At 57.9% G+C, this 21,860-nt stretch overlaps 1 protein-coding gene across 5 annotated transcripts in view; it reads right to left on the bottom strand.

Annotated features, from left to right (window-relative positions):
- Nucleotides 1-925: 925 nt before the first annotated feature.
- Nucleotides 926-21,860, bottom strand: part of ATP2B3 (ATPase plasma membrane Ca2+ transporting 3) — a 44,974-nt gene continuing 24,039 nt past the window's right edge. For 4 of the 5 annotated variants that reach the window (XM_039219252.1, XM_039219256.1, XM_039219253.1 and 1 more), the window contains 4 exons: nucleotides 21,295-21,506; nucleotides 19,877-19,984; nucleotides 18,250-18,432; nucleotides 926-1,880 (listed from right to left, as the gene is read on the bottom strand). In XM_039219252.1, coding sequence (XP_039075183.1) covers nucleotides 1,560-1,880; nucleotides 18,250-18,432; nucleotides 19,877-19,984; nucleotides 21,295-21,506 — 824 coding nt within the window. In that variant the 3' untranslated portion in view covers nucleotides 926-1,559. Of the gene's footprint in view, nucleotides 1,881-13,107; nucleotides 13,195-18,249; nucleotides 18,433-19,876; nucleotides 19,985-21,294; nucleotides 21,507-21,860 lie in introns of all 5 variants that reach the window. The other variant, XM_039219251.1, reaches the window with a different exon arrangement.

The raw sequence follows: 21,860 nt of genomic DNA, 5'->3' as shown, positions 1-21,860 counted from the left end.
GGAACCGTCTGGGGAGCCCAGGCCCAGCTCTCCCACCTGCAGACGGGTGCTCAGCCGGCATGGCAAAGCTGGCCTCCTCAGCCTTCCCCGCTTGTGAGAGAGAGCCCCAAGTGTGATCGGTGAGACAGCCCCAAGTGTGATCGGCGAGACAGCAACGAGGTGTCATTGCTCCCAGGGTGTTTGCTCTTGCATCTGCTTCCCGCACGTCACCGTAGGTGGCTGCAGATGCATAATCCATGCCTTTGCGGGTCATAGTTGTCCTTGAATGTCCTTGATCTGGATCGGAAGACTTGACAGACACCTCAGCACAACTTCCTGGTTGTGGTTATATCTTCGGTTGTGATGGTACCTCTTCGTCTGCCACTTTCTGCCTGACTCTTGATGCTGTCCCCAGCCCCCACCTCTGGCCCTGGCTCTCCTGGGGCTGCTCCAGGAATTCTGGGTTCTCCCAAGGCATCAGCGAGGCAGGGGATGGTGTTTCATGCTGTTGAAGTTGGGGTGCGGACAAAGAAAGCTCACCAGCCAGAATCCAGGACTTGGAGTTGAAATGAAAGGAAGCTGAAAGCAAAATTCCCCTTTCCACCCACTGGAAGGGATAATCTCATCCTGGAGAGTATCTCATCAATACTTTGGTATTTTCCTTTTAAATAAAAAATTCCATTGAAAGGGTTTTCCCCCCTTTCTATAGGCAGGGGTCTCAAAGTGCAAATGTTCCCATTATAACCGCTCCAGCGTCATGTCTCTGTCCCCGACCTTCCCAGGAATCCCAACAGCAACATCCGCGGGAACTGTGAGGGGAGGAAGGTCTGGGATGGAGAACGGAGGCTGGGCAGAAAGTGGGGGGCAGCGGGGGGGGGGAAGGGGGGCAAGCAACCAAAAAGATATTCTTGCAGTCTAGTTCCCTGAAAAAAAAAAACAACCCGCCACAATAAATAATGAGATTTCAAAATGAAAACAGCCGATAAGAGGAATGGAAATATCATGCTGATAAATAGCTCCTTATTCTTTAAATATGCATCTGGTCATATAGGTACGTATATGCGTATACGCACGCTCATATCTATGCACGCACGCACACGTACGGACTGCACATGTGTCCTGGGGAAGCGGCGCTTGGTGGTGGTGCAGGTACATCCGCAGGCAGGCGGCTGCCCGCGTTGGGCTGTCCGGGCGGGGCGTCCTTCCCGGGCCTGTGAAGCAGCGCTCTTTTTGAATGAACCGATTGATCCAATTGCTCTCCAGCGGGTGCTGCGCAGCTCCCACTGGACCGCAACCGGCCCCTGCCCCGCCGCACAGCCCAAACAGCGAACATCTGGTAGAATCGTAGTGTTCGTTTAAAAAAATGCTCCGATAGAAAAAAGGGAAACCCAGCTCTTGTCACTCTCTAGTTTCTCCCTGTGACTCTTCAGTCCCGGGTAAGAAGCGTTGGATGGATCAGCTTCTCACAAGCGCCGTCCGAGCACCATCTTCAGCAGCCTTGGCCGTGCTCTCCTTGCAGGCCTGCGCCATCCCGCCCGAGTGCGCGTGCGTGCGGTGTGCGCGTGCTGAGAGCAGGTCCCCTAGAGGGACGTCTCCACGCTGTGGAGCGGGCTCCCAGGTCTGGAAGAAAACACTGACGAGGTAGCTGACTTGGTGCCGTGCGTGGTCAGGTAGATGCCGCTGTCTATGGCGTTGTTGTTCTGGTTGGGGGACGGGGGCGGGGGGGCCCGCAGGCGCTCCTCGTTCTCGTCCACGTCCGTGTCATCGATGAGTGGGATGTTGTGGGTGTAGTCATTGATCAGAAACTCGGGCGTCGCCATGAAGTTATGGATGGAGGTCTTGGATTCCGGTTTCTCCAGGCCTTCATAGAGCGAGCTACGGAACGCTTTCACCACCCGGATCTGGAGCGGGAGGTGCAAGGACAGGGGCCCAAGGTGGGAGCAGGAAGAGAGGGAAGGTGAAAAGACGGAAAGAAAGGAGGAGGGGAGGAAGGAAGGAGTGGAGGAAGGAGGGAATGAGGCAGGGAACGAAGGAAGGAAGTAAGGAGGGAGGGAACAAAGGAAGGAAAGAAGGAAGGAAGGAAGGAAGGGAAGGAAGGGAGGAAGGAAGGGAGGAAGGAAGGGAGGGAGGAAGGGAGGGAGGGAGGGAACAAAGGAAAGAAGGAATGAAGGAGGGAAGGAAGGAAGGATAGAGGGAACAAAGGAAGGAAAGAAGGAAGGAAGGAGGGAAGGAAGGAAGGAAGGAAGGAGGGAAGGGAGGGAGGGAACAAAGGAAAGAAGGAATGAAGGAGGGAAGGAAGGAAGTATAGAGGGAACAAAGGAAGGAAAGAAGGAAGGAAGGAGGGAGAGAAGGAAGGAAGGAAGGAAGGAGGGAGAGAAGGAGGGAAGGAGGGAGGGAAGGAGGGAAGGAAGGAAGGAAGGAAGGAAGGAAGGAAGGAAGGAAGGAAGGAGGGAGAGAAGGAGGGAAGGAGGGAGGGAAGGAAGGGAGACAGTCAATGGCTGGGTAATGCTGGCAAGTTCCACCCACACCAGGAGCACAAGGTCACCGCTGACACATGGTCATCCATTGGGACAACTGGGGCAGCTCTGCGGGGTTGCGGGAAGGGGTCAGGTTTGGGTCTAGGCCTCATCAGCTGACCCGTATGCAGGACAAAGTGCAGTAGCTTTCGCTACACTGACCTATGCAGTAGTTTGGAACTCAAGAGTGATAAATGCATGGGACTCTTAGCTTTAGCCGCCCTTTCCCAGCTCCGGGAGGGGGACGGACTGCTTAGGGAGCCCCCGGGCCCTCTGACAAATCTGAATTCCAACTTGGTAGAACAAAAACATGATTCAAAAAAGGGAGAATGGTACAGAGTGGACTCTGCACTTTCTCTTCCCAGGAAGTTCTCAAGAGCTTTCTGGGAAGAGAAAGTCCCCAGCCTGTGGCCACGTTGCCAGCTTTCCTCGAACGGGTCTCCCTCCCTGGCTTCTCTATGGATCTCTTCTCTGTCCTGCCAGCTCTGGTGTCTGTTCCCAGCAGCAACCGCGCCAGGACCCGTGTGGCCATCAGTTTTCCTGCTGCTAAATGCAGTGGCCTCTTCCGTATCTCCATCTTATTTGACCTCTCACGGCCGCCCGACACAGCTGACTGCCCCTCTCTCTGGAAAGCCCTCCTGCTTTCCCGGCCGCTGCTACCGCATGGCCCTCCCCCTACCTCCCTGACTGCTCTGACCCTGTCTCCTCCACTCCCCCTTCCCCCGTCCTGTGGTGCCCGAGAGCCCATCCCGGCGCGGGCCCTCCTCTCTGTTCATCCACCCAGGCCCACCTCCTCGCCCGGGACTCATCTGGCTACAGTCAGAGACTGGGGCCCAGGCCTCTCCTCAGAGCTCCAGGCCTGACAGCTTGCTGCTCCCCCACCCGCAGGCATCCGAGAGACAAAATGGCCCCGCTTGTGATCTGCACCCGCCAAGCCTCTCCTGCTTGGACGCTCTGACCCACCAAGATGGTTCCTCAAGCCTCCCTACAACGCTCCAGGCCTGCGTCTGGTGCGTCTGGTTGGGTTGTCGGTTCCCTCCTAGGAGTCTTCTGGCTGCGTGTCTCCTGCCCTCCGAGGAGGCACTTCACAGGCTGGCGCTGCTTGCGGCCTGTGCTCGCCTCCTCCCCTCTTCACCTTCCAAGCCAGTAACTTGTAGTCACTGGAATCCGCCATGTTCTGCCTCCACTCGGCCTCTTCTACGTCCTGTTCCTGGCTGCTCCTCTGGCATTTGCAGACCTCAGATCAGCATAACTCTCCACAGCGAAGGCGGCCCCCGATGCCCCAATCCTCGGCTACGGTGGCCCTCGGCCCCAGCTGGGCTCAGGCACCTCCCACAGGATCGTGCTCCCGAATTACCCCTCGTCTCTTCAGTCCCACCTGCACTTAGATGCGTGCTCAAACGTCGTCAGGTTTATGAGCCACAGAGCTGTTGCCTCTCTTTGTTCCCTCCCTGGACCCCCCCTCCCCCAGGCTCCATCTTGGTTCTAGAAGCCAGAGTGGACCTCTGCTGGGTGGAGGGAAGGCCTCTGCAGGGCCCCGCACAAGCCAACTGGCCTTGTGCTGAGATGGAGAGCCGGCTCCCTATGGCAACCTGTGGCCCAAGGGCTAACACTGCCCTCGGTTTGCTTTCACAAATAAAATTTTCCTGGCTCACAACCATGCCCATTCATTTCTGCATGGGTTGTGGCCGTCTTCAACATTGTAGGGCAGAGCTGGGGAGTTGTCACAGAGACCTGGCTTGCAAGGCTAAAAATAACTACTCTCGGGTCCTTTATAGAAGTTTGCTGCCCCCTAGTTTAGACCATGAACCACACCGCTGACAATGAGTCTCTCAACCCTCCAGCGTCTGGAACGCAGGACTATCACTGCACAACGCAGGACTGGTGCACATGCACAACTGAAATCAACTTAAACCAGTTGAACCTCAGTCACTTCAGGGCAAAAATAATTAGCCAAAAAGCTCCATAAAATTGGAATTTTCTAACTCCAAATCTTAAGTCTGGGTAGGATTTTCTTTGAATTTGGTGAAGTCACAGCTTCTGGATGACAGATGTCCAACTCTTTGCACTCAGTTCCTTAATTCCCCCAGATGGGCTTCTGAGAAAGGGGTAACACGGAAATTGAGGTGATCATCATTTGACATTTCTGATGAAAACAACTAGATTTCACTTTTCGGAGTCACTGCAGATGTGGCCTCATTATTTGGGCCTTTCCAGAACTGGGGGAGAGCTACTGGGACATTTGTTGTGGCGGCTACATGGTGGCAGTGGCGGAGAAAGGAGAGTAAGCTGGATCCCACTGCCCTTGACCCTGGGGGCCTTTGTGCTAAATTTCCCAGTAAGGAGCTGATGGCCTGCACGACACCCTTTCCTCTAGCTGAGCTGTCGCCTCACTTGGATCTGGATCACGTGATCAGGCCAGAGCCCTGCTGACACCCTTCTCAGGTCTCCCTGCACTTTAATGACTGTCCCGTCACTAGCCTTGTCTGTCACCTATCAACAGAGCACGGCACAGAGCAGTCACACAGTCACCAACTGGGAGTGCCAGGGCCTCTCGCGCAAGCGCACGGTGGGGACTCCTGGGGCTCCCGTCTGGCCTTCCCACAGGCCCCACTTCCCCGCCGGTATTGGTGTTACGATGGGGTGTTTTTAGGCCACCCAGCACGGAAGAGCACAGTCACTTCCCGGGACACTGGTTGGGTGAGTGCCGGCAGTTTCGAAGAGAGGCCTGCCCTAGAGACCCGAGCTCACACACGGGAGCCTGACAACGTCCCCACAGCCCAGTTCGGGATGTCCCAGCAGAAGAGTGACCAAGGCTGAGCGGAAACAACACCCTTCCCCTCAGGCCTCTTCCAGCTACTCTCCCAACCTGGGACCGTCCTAGCGGCCCAGGATGGGGTCCTTCAGGTCACCTCTCCATCTCTACCGCTCCCAAGGGGATCTTGCCACCCTCAAGACTGTCACTGCCACCGACAAGGCACACACTGCGGTGACACCACATCCACACTTTGTAGCACCCGTGCCTATGTCTGCAGCCAGCATGCACCCCTTCCCAGCCGAGGGCTCTATCAGCTTGAAGGAGGCTCGGGAGGACCCGTGGCCTCGGCCCTGTCAGCCCGGGTCTTCCGGGTGTCGTGCAGGGCTCCCGCCAAGCACAGAGGCACCTTGCCCCCTGACCCCAGTGTCACACATCAGCACGCCCCAAGGGCCCTAGTCCTCCAGCCTCTTCACGATGGAGGCCCCTCTACCTCCACTGCTGTCGCCGTATCTGCAGGGCCCTGGAGGCCCCTTGGGACTCACAACCCCCAAGGGCAGAGACCCTGGCTGCCTGGTCTGCTGATGTCTCCCTGGCTCTTGCCTTTGTGCCGATATCCCTGCGGTGCCTTGCAGCCTCCATCATCTCTGACTGTCGAGTGGGGCCCTGCCCGCCCCAGCCTAGCTGCTGTGGGGACCCCGAACATCCCAGCAGGTGAAGGAGCTGCTCTGGTTCCACTCTGTGCAGTGCGGGGATTCACGGAACTGAACCCCCCAAAACTCCATTTTGCTGTAGGTTAATTTGAAAGGAAAAGACACGAAAGCACTTTCCAGTTACCTTGACTCCTAGGGTTACAGCCAAGGTGTCTGGGAAGGCTGAGGAGGATCAGGTCGGGCTGGGGCTGCAGGGCTCTCCCGGTAGCTTCCTGTCTCACCCCAACCGAGACCGCCATGCCCCCCCCCCCCCCCCCCCCGCCCCCATTTCCTGTCGTCGGAGAGGCAGCTGTGCTTCTTCGTGCACTGCCCGGGGGCCCCACCCTGGCCCCGGCACCCCCCCCAGGATGTTGCCTGCCCCCTTGCCTAGCCTACTCATTTGTCTTCTCTTAAAAGAGACCCTCTCTGGGCACTGCAGTCCCCTGTACATGCTGGCCCTGCTCCCCAGGGACCTCCCCGGCTGGGCACTCAGTGCTCCCCGTGCCACAGCCCTGCTTTCTGGATGGACACGGGTCTGCAGCGTCTCCGTCCTCCCTCAGTCCCCACACATCTGGGGGCCCCAGGGCTCATTTTTGGACCTTTTCTCTTCTTCATCTCCACCCACACATTTCCTAGGTGTTTGAATCTGCCGTGGCCTCAAGTAACATCTGTCTTCCAATGTGTGCCACGCCCCCACCTCCAGACTCAGGACTCCGGCTGCTACTTTAGCTTCACCCCTGTCCCATGCCTCCTCCCTGGTCTTCTCGCTACTGCCCTTGATCTCTCTAGCCTATTCTCGGTATGGCAGCCCAAGAAATCTTTTCAAATAAAAGCCAGCACAACTCACATCGTCCACTGGTCTAAAGCCTTCAGTAGCCCGAGTCCTGCCAAGTCAAGGCCTGCCTCAGGCCGTTTCCTTGCTCATCCTTCTTTTCAGTCTCCAGCCTCAGCTTCTTGGCTCTTCTTGGAAGAATACCGGCACACCCTTGCCTCGGGGCCTGTGCACCCGCGCGCACGCTCTTCTCTTCTCGGAGCCTCAAGGCTCCCCCTCACTTCCTTTCTTGCTGATGGGCTCAAGCAGCCCATCTCCCTCAGCAACCCTGAATGGCTCGCCTTCCACTGCCACCTATTATTCTCTCCTCCGTCCCCTTTCCACAGCCCCCTGAAGACAGGGCTCCATCTGATTCACAGACCTCCCCGGCTCCCAACACCCAGCACGGTGCCTACACCCAGCAAGGGCCCAGTGAGTGGGCGGCTGCTGCAAGGCCTCTCCAGAGCCATTACACCTGGCCTTTCCCCTGCCCCTGCTGCCAGACTGTCCCATGCTGGCTTTTCCTCCTAATTCAGAACTCGGCTCACACATCCACCCTTCTAGAAGCTGTGCCGGACACTTCGCATAAGCTTACTTCTCTGTTTGTTCCTTGCTGTCTCCCGCTCGCCCCCACACGTAAGCACTGGCCTGCCTTCACCTGAACCCTGGGCCCCGTTAGTGGGGACAGGGTGGGCGGTGGTCCAAACTCCCAGCACCACGCCAGCCACATGGAGCCAAAGCAGGAGGGATACTTATGTCAGACTCTGCAACAGCGCTGTGCTACTGATGGATGCTTGGGGTGAGCAGAGGGGCTGAAGGTCAAGGCTGAAGGTGGGTGAAAGTGGATGGACTCCGCTTTTGTTTTGACCTTCAATCACGGAAGTTTGCAATGCAGGTGGTGATGGGGGTAGAGTAAGGATGTGAAAACAGGGAGGGGAGGGAAGGACTGAGGGAACACCCACCTCATTAAAGAAATGCAAAAAGGGAATGAAAAGAAAAGAAGAGAAGGGAAAAATAAAAGCAAAAGCTCCAGAACAATGATGACAACAGTAACAACAGAAACTGTGTTCCACAGCCTTCTGGCCTTTTCTCCCCTGTGCTGAGGGACACCAGCAGGCCCTGGATGGGGAGGTCCTCTCCGCCCGCCACTTCCGTGTCTCGCTGCTGCTTCCGCAAAGCCTCCTCCTTCCCTCCCCCCTGCCCACCGCATGCTTGATGGGCGTGGCTGTCTCTGTACCAGCCACTAATCCAGAACTTTCTGTGGGAGGGAGGGGACTTGCTGCTCTCCCGGCATTCAGGCTTTGGGTTTACAGCAAATTCTGAACATAGCAGCTGGGGAGAGCCAGGGAAACTCCTTTCCCGGAGCTTTGGGGTTCCCAGGTCCCAAGCCATCCCTGTAGGCACGAGGGTGAATTGTGCCTGGAAAGTGACACAAAGGGGGGGGGGGCGACATGCCCACGGCTAAAGAGGAAGGTTCCCTCTCCTCACCAAGGGATTAGGCAATGTGAAAATGCAAACTCCAGAGCCGGCCCTTGCACGGACGGATTGAACTCCAAACCAAAGACAGGGCTTTGGGTACGTTGGCGAGTCAGAATTGCTAGCGGCTGGCAACTTTCGCGAACCTGCCTCCCATCCTGTGTGCACGCATCCGCGCCCAGGACCGGCAGAGTCCAGATTCACACCGCTGATGTCCACATGCCGCGACACTCAACTAACCTGGGCACAATGAGTCCCATGCCTTGCGGGGGGTGGGCCCTGCCTCTCAGCTGCAGGGCCTCAAAGAAGTCTCCTGAGCTCCCGGGGCCCTCCTTCCCGGCCATGGGAGTCATCCTGGAGGTGCCTACAGGGGAGGGCCTAAAAGTAGGGGTCCTGGGGTCTGCCTTCGGCTGCGAGCTGCCATGTACTTTAGGGACTGCCTGGAAGGTCCTTCCCGGGGGTAGGGCCCATGGTTGCAGGAAGGGCTCGGGCGGGACAGGGCGACACGGTCCGTAGTGTGGAAACAACGCTGTCAGATGGCTGGGAAGAAATACCACTACACTGGTCCCAGAAACCCAAGGGGAGAGACTTGGCTTAAAATGAACGGGTTTCCTGAGAAAGGAGCAAACTCCAGCAGATGAGACTGCTTTCGCTTTGCAGGGCTCCTTCCTCTATGGGGCTGGCTTAACTCTGGGCGCTGCTGCCCTCCCCGTGTGTGATGAGCTTGGTGCCTCAGGCCTCAGAAGGGTGTGTCCAAGGAAACCGTGGGGGCTTACCTGGCATTGCCATTGCCAAGTTGGATGCAAGGCTTTCATGTTGCAAAAGGCAATTAAACTAAAGCAACTGCTATGATCTCTTTCTGCCACAGTTCATCTGAACTAGAGCCCTGAGGGAGCTCTTCAGGCCACGTGTGACCAAACTCACTGCCTGCCTCCGCGCTTTTTGCCCAGCTGGGTCAGGAGCCGTGTCATGAGGCCCAGTGCTGCTGTGGGCAAGGCGGGGGGGGGGGGCGCGGAGGCGCGGGCTGGGCTCGGGTGCCTGATGAGATGGGGGAGCCATTGGGGACACCATGGAAACTTTGGAAAGTGGAGCTTTCCATGGAGCCTTGGGAAGTGTGGCTGCGGAGGGAGGGCAGGGGTGTGTCTATGTGTCTCTGCTCACACTTGCAGTCAGCTGTCCGGCACCCAGCTTGCTGCTCAGTAGTAAATGCGGGTGAACCCCATATACCATCTGGGGCCAGGGCTGTGAACCCTCACGTGCAGCCAGGGGAGTGACGCATTAGTGTGTGAGCGTGTGACTCGGGAGGAGCCGGGGTGGCTGGCGTCCCAGTGGGGGATAGGACTTCCCTCCCTGTTGGTTTCCATAAGACTGAAAGCGGTTATTAACAAATGCGCTCTCTGGAGTCGCTCACAAGGGCTGGCCTCCAGGCCGCAGCTGAGGTCCTGTCAAATGAGGTGGCGGCCATGGGGGACAGGTGCCACACCCCAGGTTGAGAATGAAATGGCCGAGTGAGCAGGGAGGGGGCAGTCCGGACCACCCTGGAGCTCGGAGGTCATTGTGTGTCGCTCAGGGAGCGGGGCTGGGTGTGGGAAGCCTGGGAGGGGGAGTCAGAGGTTGGCTAGAAGGTTGAGTGGGTGCGGGTGGAGGTGTGCTGAGCCCCAAGGGTCTCTGCATCTCTAACCCTCCCTGGTCACCCTTCTAGGGGCTCTCCTTTCCTTTTGGCTCCAGAGACAGTCTCTGGCCACCTCTTGGATTGGTGCCATGTGCCGGGACTCGTGTTGGTGAGCATTGTCACCTATCACTGTGGCCCTCGGGCTCCTTGTACACACCCTGCCCTGGGCCTTCCGCCCGGAGAGCCTCGGGTTCTCAGTGGAGTGTTGTCAGACCAGAGGCCTTGGTGTGCCCGAGACACTTGCTCCAGCCTGTGGATGAGGGCTGGACTGGCCGGGTGGTGGGTGAAGGGGAGAGGAGATCTCCTGTCAGAGCTCGGGCTCTCCTTGGGAAAACCCCGTGGCCTGTGACCCCTGCACCTTCTACAATGCGAGGCTAGGGGCTCCGCTGTGGTCTGGGCCCTGCCTTCCTTCTGGGAGCTTCCAAGAGACGGTGAGGGCCTGTGTTTGGTCATTTTTTTCACTGCGGCCACCAGGCCTTCCCCTGATTTGTACAATGAGGGTGCTGGGCTTAATGATTTCTCTAGATCCTCACAGAGTTCCAAACCAATCTGCCACACAGAGATGACGGCAGGAAATGGTGTTGGATGGCGGCTTCCAGAAGAAGGCACGTCCCCTGGTGTTGCCTGGTCCTCCAGCCAGCATCTTCCTCCACAGTGGGGTCCTTTCTGAGGTGCTGCTGCCCAATTGGGATGAGCCTTCTGGGCTGGCCCGTGTGGGCTGGGACACTGGGATCCCCTTGCTATCACACCAGCACCCTCCTTGGGCGGGACGTGCTCAGCTCTCCCTGCGGCCCCGTTACCTGTTCCTCACCAAGCAGCATGTGGTGTGGAAAGGACAGTGGCTCCCCCTTTTATTTCGGCCAGGCACTAGTTAGATCCCCCTGGAGTAGCTGGTGGCCAGTGGGAGGGCTGGTGTCTCTCACACGGTTCTTACCCGGACTGCTGGGCTCCCAGAACGGGGAAGACAGGGGTGATAGACGGCTGCAGAAGGAAGGAAGGTGCTAGGAAGAGGAGAGACAGAAGCTACCGCCAGGGAGGAAGCCCAAGGAGTCCGGAGGGAGCCAAGAGACGGCAGGCCTCGCCAGGGTCCCGGAGGGGAGGCCCAGGCTGGCCCCGGAGTGGAACAAGGCCGTAGGCGTGGAGAAGGCCTGAGGGGCGTGAGGAGTGGGGGCTGTGTCAGCTGCCTCTTCCACCTCAAGTCAACAGACAGATGGACAGACAGACAGACAGACAGACAGAGAGGAAGCGCAGAGAGAGATGGCAAAGAAACATGTGGAAAAAGTCAAGGGAGAGGGAGGGACAGGGGCAGGTCAGTATGTGCCCCTTCGGCACACCCACACCACCTCTTGTCCCTTCATTTCCAGGAAGGAATGTGCCCCTGTCTCAGGCGCACCCTGGCTGGCACGCCCCCGGGGGGCTGTGTACCGTTTCTGTCCTCAGTTGACAGTACTGAGCCCCCTGAAGACTTGTCTGGGTGGGCCTGGAGCTTTCCAGCCTTGTCTCTGATGGCTGTTGGCCAATATCTGTGGCCCGGGTGGGGGGCCCAGGGAGTGTGCAAGGGAGCTGGAGGTGTGTGTGGACTGTGGTTTGAGGGGGGAGGTGTGTGCACGCGCGTACATGCTGTCTCCGAAGGGGACAGTGTGGTCCAGCGGGGACTGGTGCGGCCCACATCCCTTCCTTAAAGGGCAGAGTGGCCTGAAACGACAGTGTGAACAAGAGGAGGGATGCCCCCCCACTGGGGACCTCTCACCAGTTCCTAAAAAAAGAAAGAAAGAAAGAAAGAAAGAAAGAAAGAAAGAAAGAAAGAAAGAAAGAAAAAAAGAAAAAAAAGGGGAAGAAAATACAAAAAGAAAAAAAAAAAAAGAAAAGACAAAAGGAAAAAGGGAAAGAGAAGAAATCAAGCAAAAAGAAAATCCCAGAGTCTGGTGAGGGAAAAAGGTATGGTTAACAGCTCCCGTCTGTGGGGAAGTGATGTGTTCACGTAGGTGAGAATTGCCAGGTTTCACTGGAAGGAAAGGAAAGAGGTAGCATCGAACCATCTCAGCAGGGGCTCTGGGCTCATACTGGAAGGTTTACTGCTTGGATTTTGAAATGTCGAGTTTGTTACAGAAGCAGGTGGCCGTGGGAGGGAGCAGGGAGCCCACAACGTTCCCTGCGTTCTCTCTCATTAGGGAACCGTGGGGCGGTGGGGTCTAAGAGCTTTCCCTTTGTCTTTGTAAAACGAGGTGAGCAAACACAGAGGTTTCTACCTCTTTACGACAGTCCCTGGGTTCTCTTTAAAATATGACTAACATGGTGGGAGGTTTCCACTGGAACATGTAGGAAGGAATCTATGTCCCAGCTTCTTGGAGGAAGGAGGAGAGAGAATATGGACCAGATCATGTTAAGACCTTCCAATCCTGACGCCTGTTTGGAAAGAGCAAAGGTGCTTTGGGAACAAATGGAAATGTGGCAGAGCGCAGGCTGGGGGTGTGAGGAGGACTCCTGTTTGAGGAGCACCTCAGACACCTCTACTCCCGCTGGCTCAGAGCAGAGGCCTACAGGGCAGGTAGCACCTGAGGACACGTGACAGCGGTCCCCTGAAGCCCACATCGCGTCTACTGCCTTTGGCAACCACCTCCAGGAGAGTTCTGGAAGCTGTCAGTTCAGTCCCAAGTAGGTGGGCCAGATTATTGCGTTGCGAACGATGCCAGGAAGGCACTCGCCCTCCCCTCCAGCCCCGCAAGGCAGCCCTGAGCCCGCATGCCTCCCTTTTGCGGCCCCACAGAGCACTGACTGAGGCCCCATCCTGCCACCAGACACCACGAGAAGCGGCCCAAGTTCGTGAAGAACTATTGGCAGATGCGGACAAGTTCAAGAAAAGGAAACCAATGACAGAAGGAATGAAAACCAAACAACCAAACAAAGAAAAGAACAGAAGGTCCGGCAGTGCCATGGGTTCAGTACATTTCATAAGAGGCCATGGCTCTGGAGAGGCACACCGTCTGGGCGGGAAGGACTGGACAGGGCAGTGAAGAAAGAGCGGAAAAGCCACGGTGAGCAGAGGATGCAAGACTGGAAAAGAGAGAAGGAAGAGTCGGGGAGGCTTTTTCTCCCCCAGAGATGCCATTTATGAGAGAAAAGGGGACTCAAGACTCACTCCCAGCGGCACTGGTGGGATTGGCAGCAGAGAGAATTACGTGAGTAGGGGTAGAAAGATTGGTTACGTCATGGAGCTGGCTGAGGACTGAAGACCGCCGGCGCACAGCACCCTGAAATGAACCGCTTCTCTTGAAGGTACTCACTACCTCCATCTGTGGGAGAGAAAATGAGATAAAGTTTGGCTTGCACTGCTGTCCCGGCTACCGCACGGGGGTGGGGTTGGGTGAGGACAGGGGCCACGCTGGGTGCACACTGTGACGGGAGGCGTCATCTAGGCCGCCCCGCGCCCTTGGAGCTGACAGTGCTTCTGACAGGGTCGTGGTCATGGCTGGGGCCGGCCTCCGTGTCATCCACCAAGAGAGGGTTTGCTGAGCAAATGATTAGCACTCAGAAGACCGGGAGGGCGGGGGACGAGCCATCGAGCCGTCGGGGGCGCACTGCGAGCGCTGCTGAAAGAGCCATTTGCATCCACCATGCGCTCTTTGCGAGCCGCTTGCTAACAAATACCTGTGTCTGGCAGTACTTTGCTCCCATTAGGACAAGGCTCCCTGTGGCAGTGCTCAGACGGCGTGGGGACAGGGGCCTTCGCTGGCCTGCGCTGGCCTGCCCTGCCCTGCCCCGAGCCGCAGCCTCATCAGAGTGATTGAGGCCAGTGCCCCTGTGGGAAGCCTCAGTGATTTAAAATGCAAAAGCTTTTGCTTTCCTTTGTCAGACTCCTTTCTACAGAGCCACAGGGCTGGTAGGAGGGACAGCAAAGAGACTGGGGGGGTCCCGGGAGCAAAGACGGCTTTTATTTGCCCCTCTCCCCTGAAGCTTCCTGGGCGTCAAAAGGGACATGGGTCTACAGGAAATGACAACCAGGGGGTGAACTCACTAAGAGTCCTAGGGTCTTCTGACTTCCTGACCCCGTCTTTGATGGCACGTGGGTCTGGGGGTGACTCAGACCTCAGACCTGTGGCTGAGTGGCTGCACTGAATGTTTCCGCACGGGGACACCATGTGCCTACGTGCTGGGAGGGCCCCAACATGGCACACCTTGGGTTGCCTCTTTGGGAAGGCCGGGTGTGTGTGTGTGTGTGTGTGTGTGTGCGTGCATGCAAATCTTTGGCTTTAGAAGGTGGACCTGCTTTCTGCAAAGTGCCATACAGTTCACTGGAGCGGCAAAGCAAATGTACAGTTCTGGAGCCTGGAGCCCATTGGCTGCCTACTCTGGGCCCAGAGCAGGCCGCCGTGTGCCACACCCAAGTCCCGTGGTGGCTTTGTGGTGGCTGCTAGGCTCAGCAGGGAGTCTGACATGGGGCCAGGCCTCTTGGAAGAAGGCAGCTTGAGGCTCACACTTCCCTCAGCCCAACACACGTGAAGATGTGCATCATTTCAAGCCCTCCAGGCACGGAGGAAAAGACTTTTGTCCTGTACTCTGCCGCCGAGCTCCCTCCTCCCCAACACACCGCACTCGTGAGCGGGGCGACCTCACTGCCAGGGCCGAGACCCATGCGTCATGCACACTAAGTGGCCACAGGGGGCTGGCACAGTGTCTAGCGTGCCCCAATACCCTGAAGGAAGATGGCCCGTGACATGACGCACTCTTACTGCAGCCAGGGCGACAGGGCGAGGGAAAGATGCTTTTCCTGCCTCTGATTGGACCCTTCTCCTCATGGTGTCCCGATGGGATGACAGTATCAATCAAAATACCTAAAATTTGCCCCCTGCCCCCCAAAACCCAGTTACTGCTGAAGCTTCGCGTTGGTTTATAATGGAATGTGAAATGGACCGCATCATGGATGCTTCGAAAAGCTCCATGTTCTGGCTTTCAAGGACTCTTTTTGATTCCAGAATGACCCCCCAACTGGTGCAGTAATATGTTAGTATGGAATGACGGTGAGAGCAGGTAGCAGGTTACAAAATGCCTTCACTCAGCTGCATACAAAGCTGTGCCAGCCTCCAAACCCCGCAACGCTATTGTTTGCAAAATCCAGAAATCTAGGGCCAGCCACCTAGAGCGTGTTCCCTTGGCTTGGGATGTACCTACAAGCTGGGGCACTTTATTTCTGTTTTTCAAGCAGGTATTTTGAATCAAAAAGAACAGATGCTTTTATAAAGTTAACTAAAGTAGCCTATCAGCTCAGCATTCTTGAGGAGGGTGGTAAATTTGATGTGACAAAGTGACAATTCTGTGGGGGAGTGAGTGGCTCTCTGGAGAGGACTATGCTAGGGGATGGAAGGTGGGGTGGGAGACTGTCACTGGGTGACATTGGGCACGTCCCTTCTCTCTGGGCCCCCTTTCATCATGTTTGAAGTAGGGGCCTCACTGGTCAGTGTCTACACGGGCCGTGACTCCCAGACTCTGACTGAGGAGGCCGGCTCTACTGGCCAGGCAGCGGTGGCAGGCCTCAGAGCCCACAGGCGCACAATGACACAGACACACCTGGCCAGGCACCACTGAGCCTTCCCCCCCCCTCCCCCCGCCCCGCCCCCAATGCCTCAGATCGAGCAGGGGCTGTCTCAGCTGCTAGAAACACGGCCACCACCTCGGGCTCACCAGTAGAAGTGAGCGGGCTGACCAGGGAAGGGCTGGCCAGAGCGCTGCTGCACACCCCCACCGTGTCGGGCTCAAGCTAGCTCCGGGTTCTGCAGCGCACTTGGGCGCAAAGAGGAATGAGCCACAGACCTGGACTCCTGCTTCTCCACTGGAGAAGCCCCTTGTATCCCTGGGGAGCTCCTTAAATTGGACTTATTTGGGGCCCCCTCACCCAGCCCTACAATATCCCCAGCCCTGCGGGCAGCCCAGGACTCTGCAGCTTTGGAAAGTTCCCTCTAGAGCATTCTGCTCCTCACTGATCCCAGTGCCCTGGGCACGTGAGGGGCTATGAAGGCGGGAGAGGGTGGCGGTCTCTGGGCTGCTGCAGGATGGGGGGGGCCCCGAGGGAGCACAGTGACGGCTGGGGAGGCCTGGAAGCACAGTGAGTGCACATCTGGAAAAGCAGAAGGGGTTACAGGGACATGGGGTGTGTAGGGTGACGCCAAGAGGCAGGGGCCTGAAGGCCATAGTCAGGACTCTGAACTTGACCCTTAAGACAAGAAGAGAGGCTACACGGGCCATGTGGTGGAGGGGGCATTGGAGGGGCTAGCTGAACAAAGGTGGGAGGAGCACTCGGGAGGCTGAGAGCTTATGGCTGGAGCTGAGGCTGGGGCCTGGGGAGGAAAGAAGTGGAGGGCCCTGAGGCTGAGCCCTGTGAGACTTCTGGGGACTATATGGGAATAGCGGGCAAGCTGTGTGTATTGGGAGCATCAGGCCGGGGGCAGGGTAGACCGGCTGCCGGGGGGGGGGGGGGGGGGGGGGGGGGGGGGGGGGGGGGGGGGGGGGGGGGGGGAGGGGGGAGGGGGGCGGGGCTTTGGGTGAGGTGCGTGAAAGATTCTTTGGGATGAGCTTGTAGTGATGTGTACAGGCTGGAGGCAGACACCGGGGACAGGTGTGGTCTGAAGCCATGCCCCAGGCCCAGGCTCCCCTCCGACCCCCACAACCCCTGCAGGAATGCAGAGAAGGGCGGGGCTAAGTGTATGGTAGTATGTTAGTGTCCTTCCCATTGGTGGGACCCCCAGGAGGAGAAGCTATTGGAACTATGTCAGGGGCAGGGGGGCTGGGGGTCCTGGACAGAACATGGAGAAAGGTCAGAGGCAGGGCTTTGGGAAGCACAGGAGGGGCAGAGAGTGACAGGTGTCACTGGGGTGCAGGGAGTCAGTGGGCAGTCAGTGGCTAGGCCGGGAGGATGGGGGGCAGGAGTGGCTGGATTGGGGACGTGCATTCAAGGGGGGCAGAGCTGAGCTGATGGGCCATGCTGATGCACCGGCTGTGTGGGGAAACGGGAAGAGCATCTGGGACGGCTCTGGGGCTCTGACTCGCTTGGTGGAGGTGACAAAGCCATCTGCCGGGAGCTGAGGGGTTGGAAGGACATCGGCTCATGGACTGTGGTCTGTGCCAAGCCCACTGTGGACACCTTGGATGAGGTATGGCACTCTGGGGGTTTCTGGTTGGGCAGAGGAGGAGATGGGGAGTGACCAGCACCGGGTCGTCGCCTGAAGGCTGAAAGGGAAGGAGCAGGTAGTGGGGAATTGGCCAAGAAGAGCCAGTATCCACAGGGCTGAAGGAGAGGCTGAAGTTGAGGGTGGCCAAGGTCTGGGGGTGAGCTCTCATGCTCTCTTCCTTCCTTCCCTGCCAGCTCCAGGGCCCCCAGGTCTGTGCAGGCCACAGCAGGCTGGGACCAAGGTCTCAGAGGGAAGTGGGGGTGCCAGGCAAGCGAGCATGAGGAGCAGACAGTGAAACGCAGGGACAGCAAGCTGCCACAGGGAGGGCGCTGGGAAGAAGCCTTGATGCCGGACGGAGGGCCAGCCCAATTCTGGGCACTCTAGGTCGCACAGACCTTGGTGAGAACTGCGTCTGGGACACTGAGGGCAGAGGCCAGGCTGCAGTGCGATCACAAGTGAGTGTGAGGAAAGATGCAGGAGGGAGTACGGAACATTCTGGCAAGAAGGCTAGCTGGGAAGGGGTTGGTCTGGCAGATGAGTCTCATGAAGCCTCGAAAGCGCCCATGGCTGAGCGGTCATTGTGACTACTTGACTTCATGGAGGCCTTGGGCCCCACCAGTTCTCAGACTTAGAGATTGAGACAAAGAGAAAGGACCAAGTCGGGGGCCAGAATCGGCTTCCATAGAATTCACGATATAACCCAATGCACGGTGAGCTCACCAAAGACTCTTTGTAATGGGCATCTATCTCCTCCCAAGAATGTCACCTCCCTGTCACCAGGCTGCTTCCGGCGAATAAGGCAAGGCCTAGCGGCCATGCAGATAGCGGGTGGCCTGCGCACCGTCCCCCCCCCAAAGAGACAACCACTGATCACAACACACATCTTCAGCTGGCACCTGCAGCCAGCACGGGGGGTGGGGGCGGGGAGCCGCCTGGGCTCTGACGGAAGTGTCACCGATGGGCCATGTCAGCCCCATGACAGCCGGCAGGCACACCCGGGGATGGCCGTTGCGACGGTGGCAAGGCCCAAGGGTTTCCCTGGTGATGTGGGGCTCATCTCGCTCACTCTGAGGCCTTGCAGCTCAGTGGTGGAGCATTTGGCTGCATCTCACTGTCCGCCTCGTGCTTGCTCGCCACCCACTCAAGGTGGGAGAGCCAGAGTAGCTGGGCGGCGCGGCGGCTTACCTGCGTCTGAATCCGATTGAGGCCCCGGAACCAGAGGATCTGGCCTCTGCGGAGCTCCCGCTCGGCATGGTCGATCTCTTCCTCCCCCTCGGCCAGCTCCTCGTCGGTCATCTCATCCTTGCCGGGCCCGTGCCCTGCTTCCTTCAGGCACTTGAGCTGGCTGGTGGGGATAGTGGCAATGACCTGGGGGAGGGGGGTAGAGGTGAAGGGTAGCAGGCACAGTAGCTGTCAGAGTGTGGCCGGTCCTTTCGGGGTAGGAGGTCTGCTGGGGCTGGGAAGGGACCCAGACCTCCCACCTCCCTCTGACGCAGGCTGCAGCTGGTGTCTACGACCTTGCACTCTAGCATCATGCACTATTGTTTCCTAAATGCCTGTTCCCTGTGGGCCGATCGGGGGATGGGACATCTTTTCCTGGTCCCCAAGGTTACATGCTTGGTGCCAAGTGCCCCTTTCCTCTGACCAGGAACGGTCCCTGGGGAGCAGGGCGTGGAGGCTGTGGGGGCGAGGGAGCGTTTTCCAGCGGGGGGAGGTCTTGCCTTGGCTCCCTGCTCCTGAGAGGGGACCTCTTAGGCCTCTGTCACATCCTGCCTGATGAGAGGGTCTCAGTTTCCCTGAGGGCCCTGCTGGGCCGTCTATGCTGACAGCGTGATTCCTGATGGGGCCCCGGCTTCACATCTTGGGGGCAGAGACTGAGGGTGTGAGGTCAGCTATGCGGGAGCCCCGGGCCCATAGGACTGACCCCCATTAAAGTCCCTAGGCCCCAGTGCTCAGGGAAGCTTCTCCTGAGGCGGTGCCGCCCAGCCCACTGTGTGCATCGTCACGTGTCATTGTGACGGGACAAACCACACACTGCCTCATGACCCTGCTGGCCAGGGACCTGGAAGCTCACTCCCGGTCTCTCCCAGACCCTGCCCTCCATACCCTTGATCTCGGACTTCCAGCTTCCAGAAATGTGAGAGGACAACGCTTGCTATTTAAGCCCCCCAGGCTGTGGCACTTTGTGGCCCGAGGTGACTAAGACATAGGGCAAAGTGGATCCTGCACCAATATTTTAGAACTGCAGAGCGATGCTTTCAGAAGCCTCTTGTGTGCCTGTGGCGTGGGCTGTTGCTTCCTAACATAATCATTGGGTGCCGTAAGTCTCCCTCTGTGCATGTCTTTAACTGTCAAGGGCTTCAGGTATCTAACTTGTGCGTTCCAGCATCTCAAAATATTTCTTCATTTTCCTCGACACTTTCTTTTGTCTCTTGGAGGATTTCACAGGGTGTTGTTTAGTTTTCACATCCGTGAGCATTTTCCAAGCCACCCATTATTAGGGGGCGATTTGGGGCTTTTATCACGGAAAGGGGCATTCTGGGGGATTTTGCTGGGGCTTTGTGACATCCCAGCCATGGCCCTTTGCCTTCTCTCCACTGACACTGCAGCCTGTGGCCTTGTGCCTGAGCTGTGGCATGGCCCAGGCCCGAGCCCTGCTGTGCGGTGCTGCCCACCCTGAACACACGAATGCTTTCCTAAGCATGGGCTCTGAGGAGCCACTCTCCCCCCGGCATTGTGTCCGGTGCTGGTGCTCTTGTAGACAAAACAGGGAAGGGTTGGGGCTGGGAAGGGTGACGAGGCAGACACTCACCTGTCCCCAGACCAGCTCCCCAACGCCAACGAACAGGCACCAGAGCCACTGCTCCGTGGACAGGGGGCAGCAGCTGAAGGGCTTTCCGCCGAACTGGACGATGACGATCTGCAGGAGTGGGGTGGGAGGGAGGCAGGTGTGCTGGCAGGCCCCGGCCAGGTGCGGCGACTGCTGCCCCCTCCTCTGGCCCTCAGGGCCCACTCTGCCCTCTAGGCCACCCCAGTCAGAGAGAAAACGGGCGTTGCATCCCCCAGGCAGATGGGCCTCTGGCCATGGCCCAGCTGATTAGCCACATTTCCAGCTTCTGTAAACGTGATGCTTTACCATGGGCCCCTCATGCGTGTGCTGGACATGCCTCGTTCCGGGTGCCCCAGTGACATGCCCAACCAGCCTTGCCTGGGGCTCCTGCTGCCTAACTGGCCCTTCCTAGGGAAGAGCCCTCCTTTTTGGGGTGAGCTTTTTTTTTAAATTTTTTTAAAAAAATTTATTTCTGTGAGAGAGAGAGACAGCATGAGCAGGGGAGGGTCAGAGAGAGGGAGACACAGAATCTGAAACAGGCTCCAGGCTCTGAGCTGTCAGCACAGAGCCTGATGCGGGGCTCAAACCCATGAACTGTGAGACCATGACCTGAGCTGAAGTCAGACGCTCAACTGACTGAGTCCCCCAGGCGCCCCTGGGGTGAGCTTTTAAAATACAGACCGAGCCATCCAGAGCCCACACCACAACCAGCTCAGTTACTGTGCTATCCTTTCTGCCCTAATTACCCAGGCCACGGCCCAGACAACCAGACGCAGCGCTATGCCCCCCAGAACCCTGAAATTAGTCATACTCGTGAGTCCTCAGCCTCATCACCCAACTGCAGTTTCTCCCCCAGACTCCACAGCAAAGGCTCCCTGCTCTCCCTCTGTCCCCAGCCGCCCAGGCGCTTCCCCAGCTGGTCCCCTCATGGGGTGGCAGGCCCCCTCCTTTGAGCAAACGATCCTGGCCTGTTGTCCTCACTCTATCTATGTTTGAATGCTCAGACTCCTGAACATTCACTGACCAGCCTGTCCACAGCACGGAGGCAGGCAGAGGTTGCTTGGTCAGCACTGGGGATAGAAAGCATTCCAAAGGAAACTTCTAGAGCTATGATAGTCCCCCAGCAAGGAACTGAGCACTGGAAATGAGTGGCAGACCCAGAGGGAGCTATGAGGAGGCTTGTGCTGAGGAAGGCCCTGGAAGGCTGGCTGGAAGCCAGCAGGTGAATGTTCTGCAGATGAGCACAGAGGGCATGGGGTCACCAGGCATGGCAACGGGGGCTGGGAAAGCAGGAGGGGCGGAACTGGTTCCGGTTCTGTGAATGGGGATGGGGAGGCCAGCAGCGGGCGTGGTCCCCTGCTCCCCTGTCTCCTGCCAGAGTGCAGAGGCCCCCCCGCTACCTGAATTGCAAAGGTGCCCAGGACGATGGTGCAGAAGATGGGGTTGCTGAAGATGCCGTGGAAGACGTTTCGCTCGCCGTGAATCTTGCGGGCATTGATCTCGTTGAAAAGCTGCATCATGACGAAGGTGTTAAAGATGATGGTGTAGTGCTCTGATGGTGGAGAGTGCAGGGGTGCGTTCCTCCCACTGTCGATGTCAAAGAAGAGCTCCCCTGCAAGCCAAGGGGCACGTGAGGGCGGCGGAAGCCCGAGTGGATGCAGCTCCCAGTCAGTGTCGCCTGAGGAGTGCTGGGGGTCTGTGGTGGGGCCACGGGCAGCCCCAACCCTGTGGTGACAAGGACTTGGAGGGAAAGTAACGGGTCTCACTCCACAACGTGAGCTCACCCCTGGAACAGAGGTCTGGCACGGAAACCTCGGGTCATGACTGAAGAAGACAAAATGTGCACACTGGGTTGACTGGGGCTGGGCGGGGGAGGAATCGCGGGCCACGGGGTGTGCTGGACCCTTCTGCCCTGTCCCCAAGACCGGGCAGCTAGGCGTAGGCCCTCAGGCAGGCCGTGAGAGGC

This window comes from Hyaena hyaena, unplaced genomic scaffold (assembly GCF_003009895.1).
Source record: "Hyaena hyaena isolate Hyena2069 unplaced genomic scaffold, ASM300989v1 scaffold_808, whole genome shotgun sequence".
Taxonomy (NCBI): Eukaryota; Metazoa; Chordata; class Mammalia; order Carnivora; family Hyaenidae; genus Hyaena; species Hyaena hyaena.
This window is presented reverse-complemented; position numbering and strand designations above follow the sequence as displayed.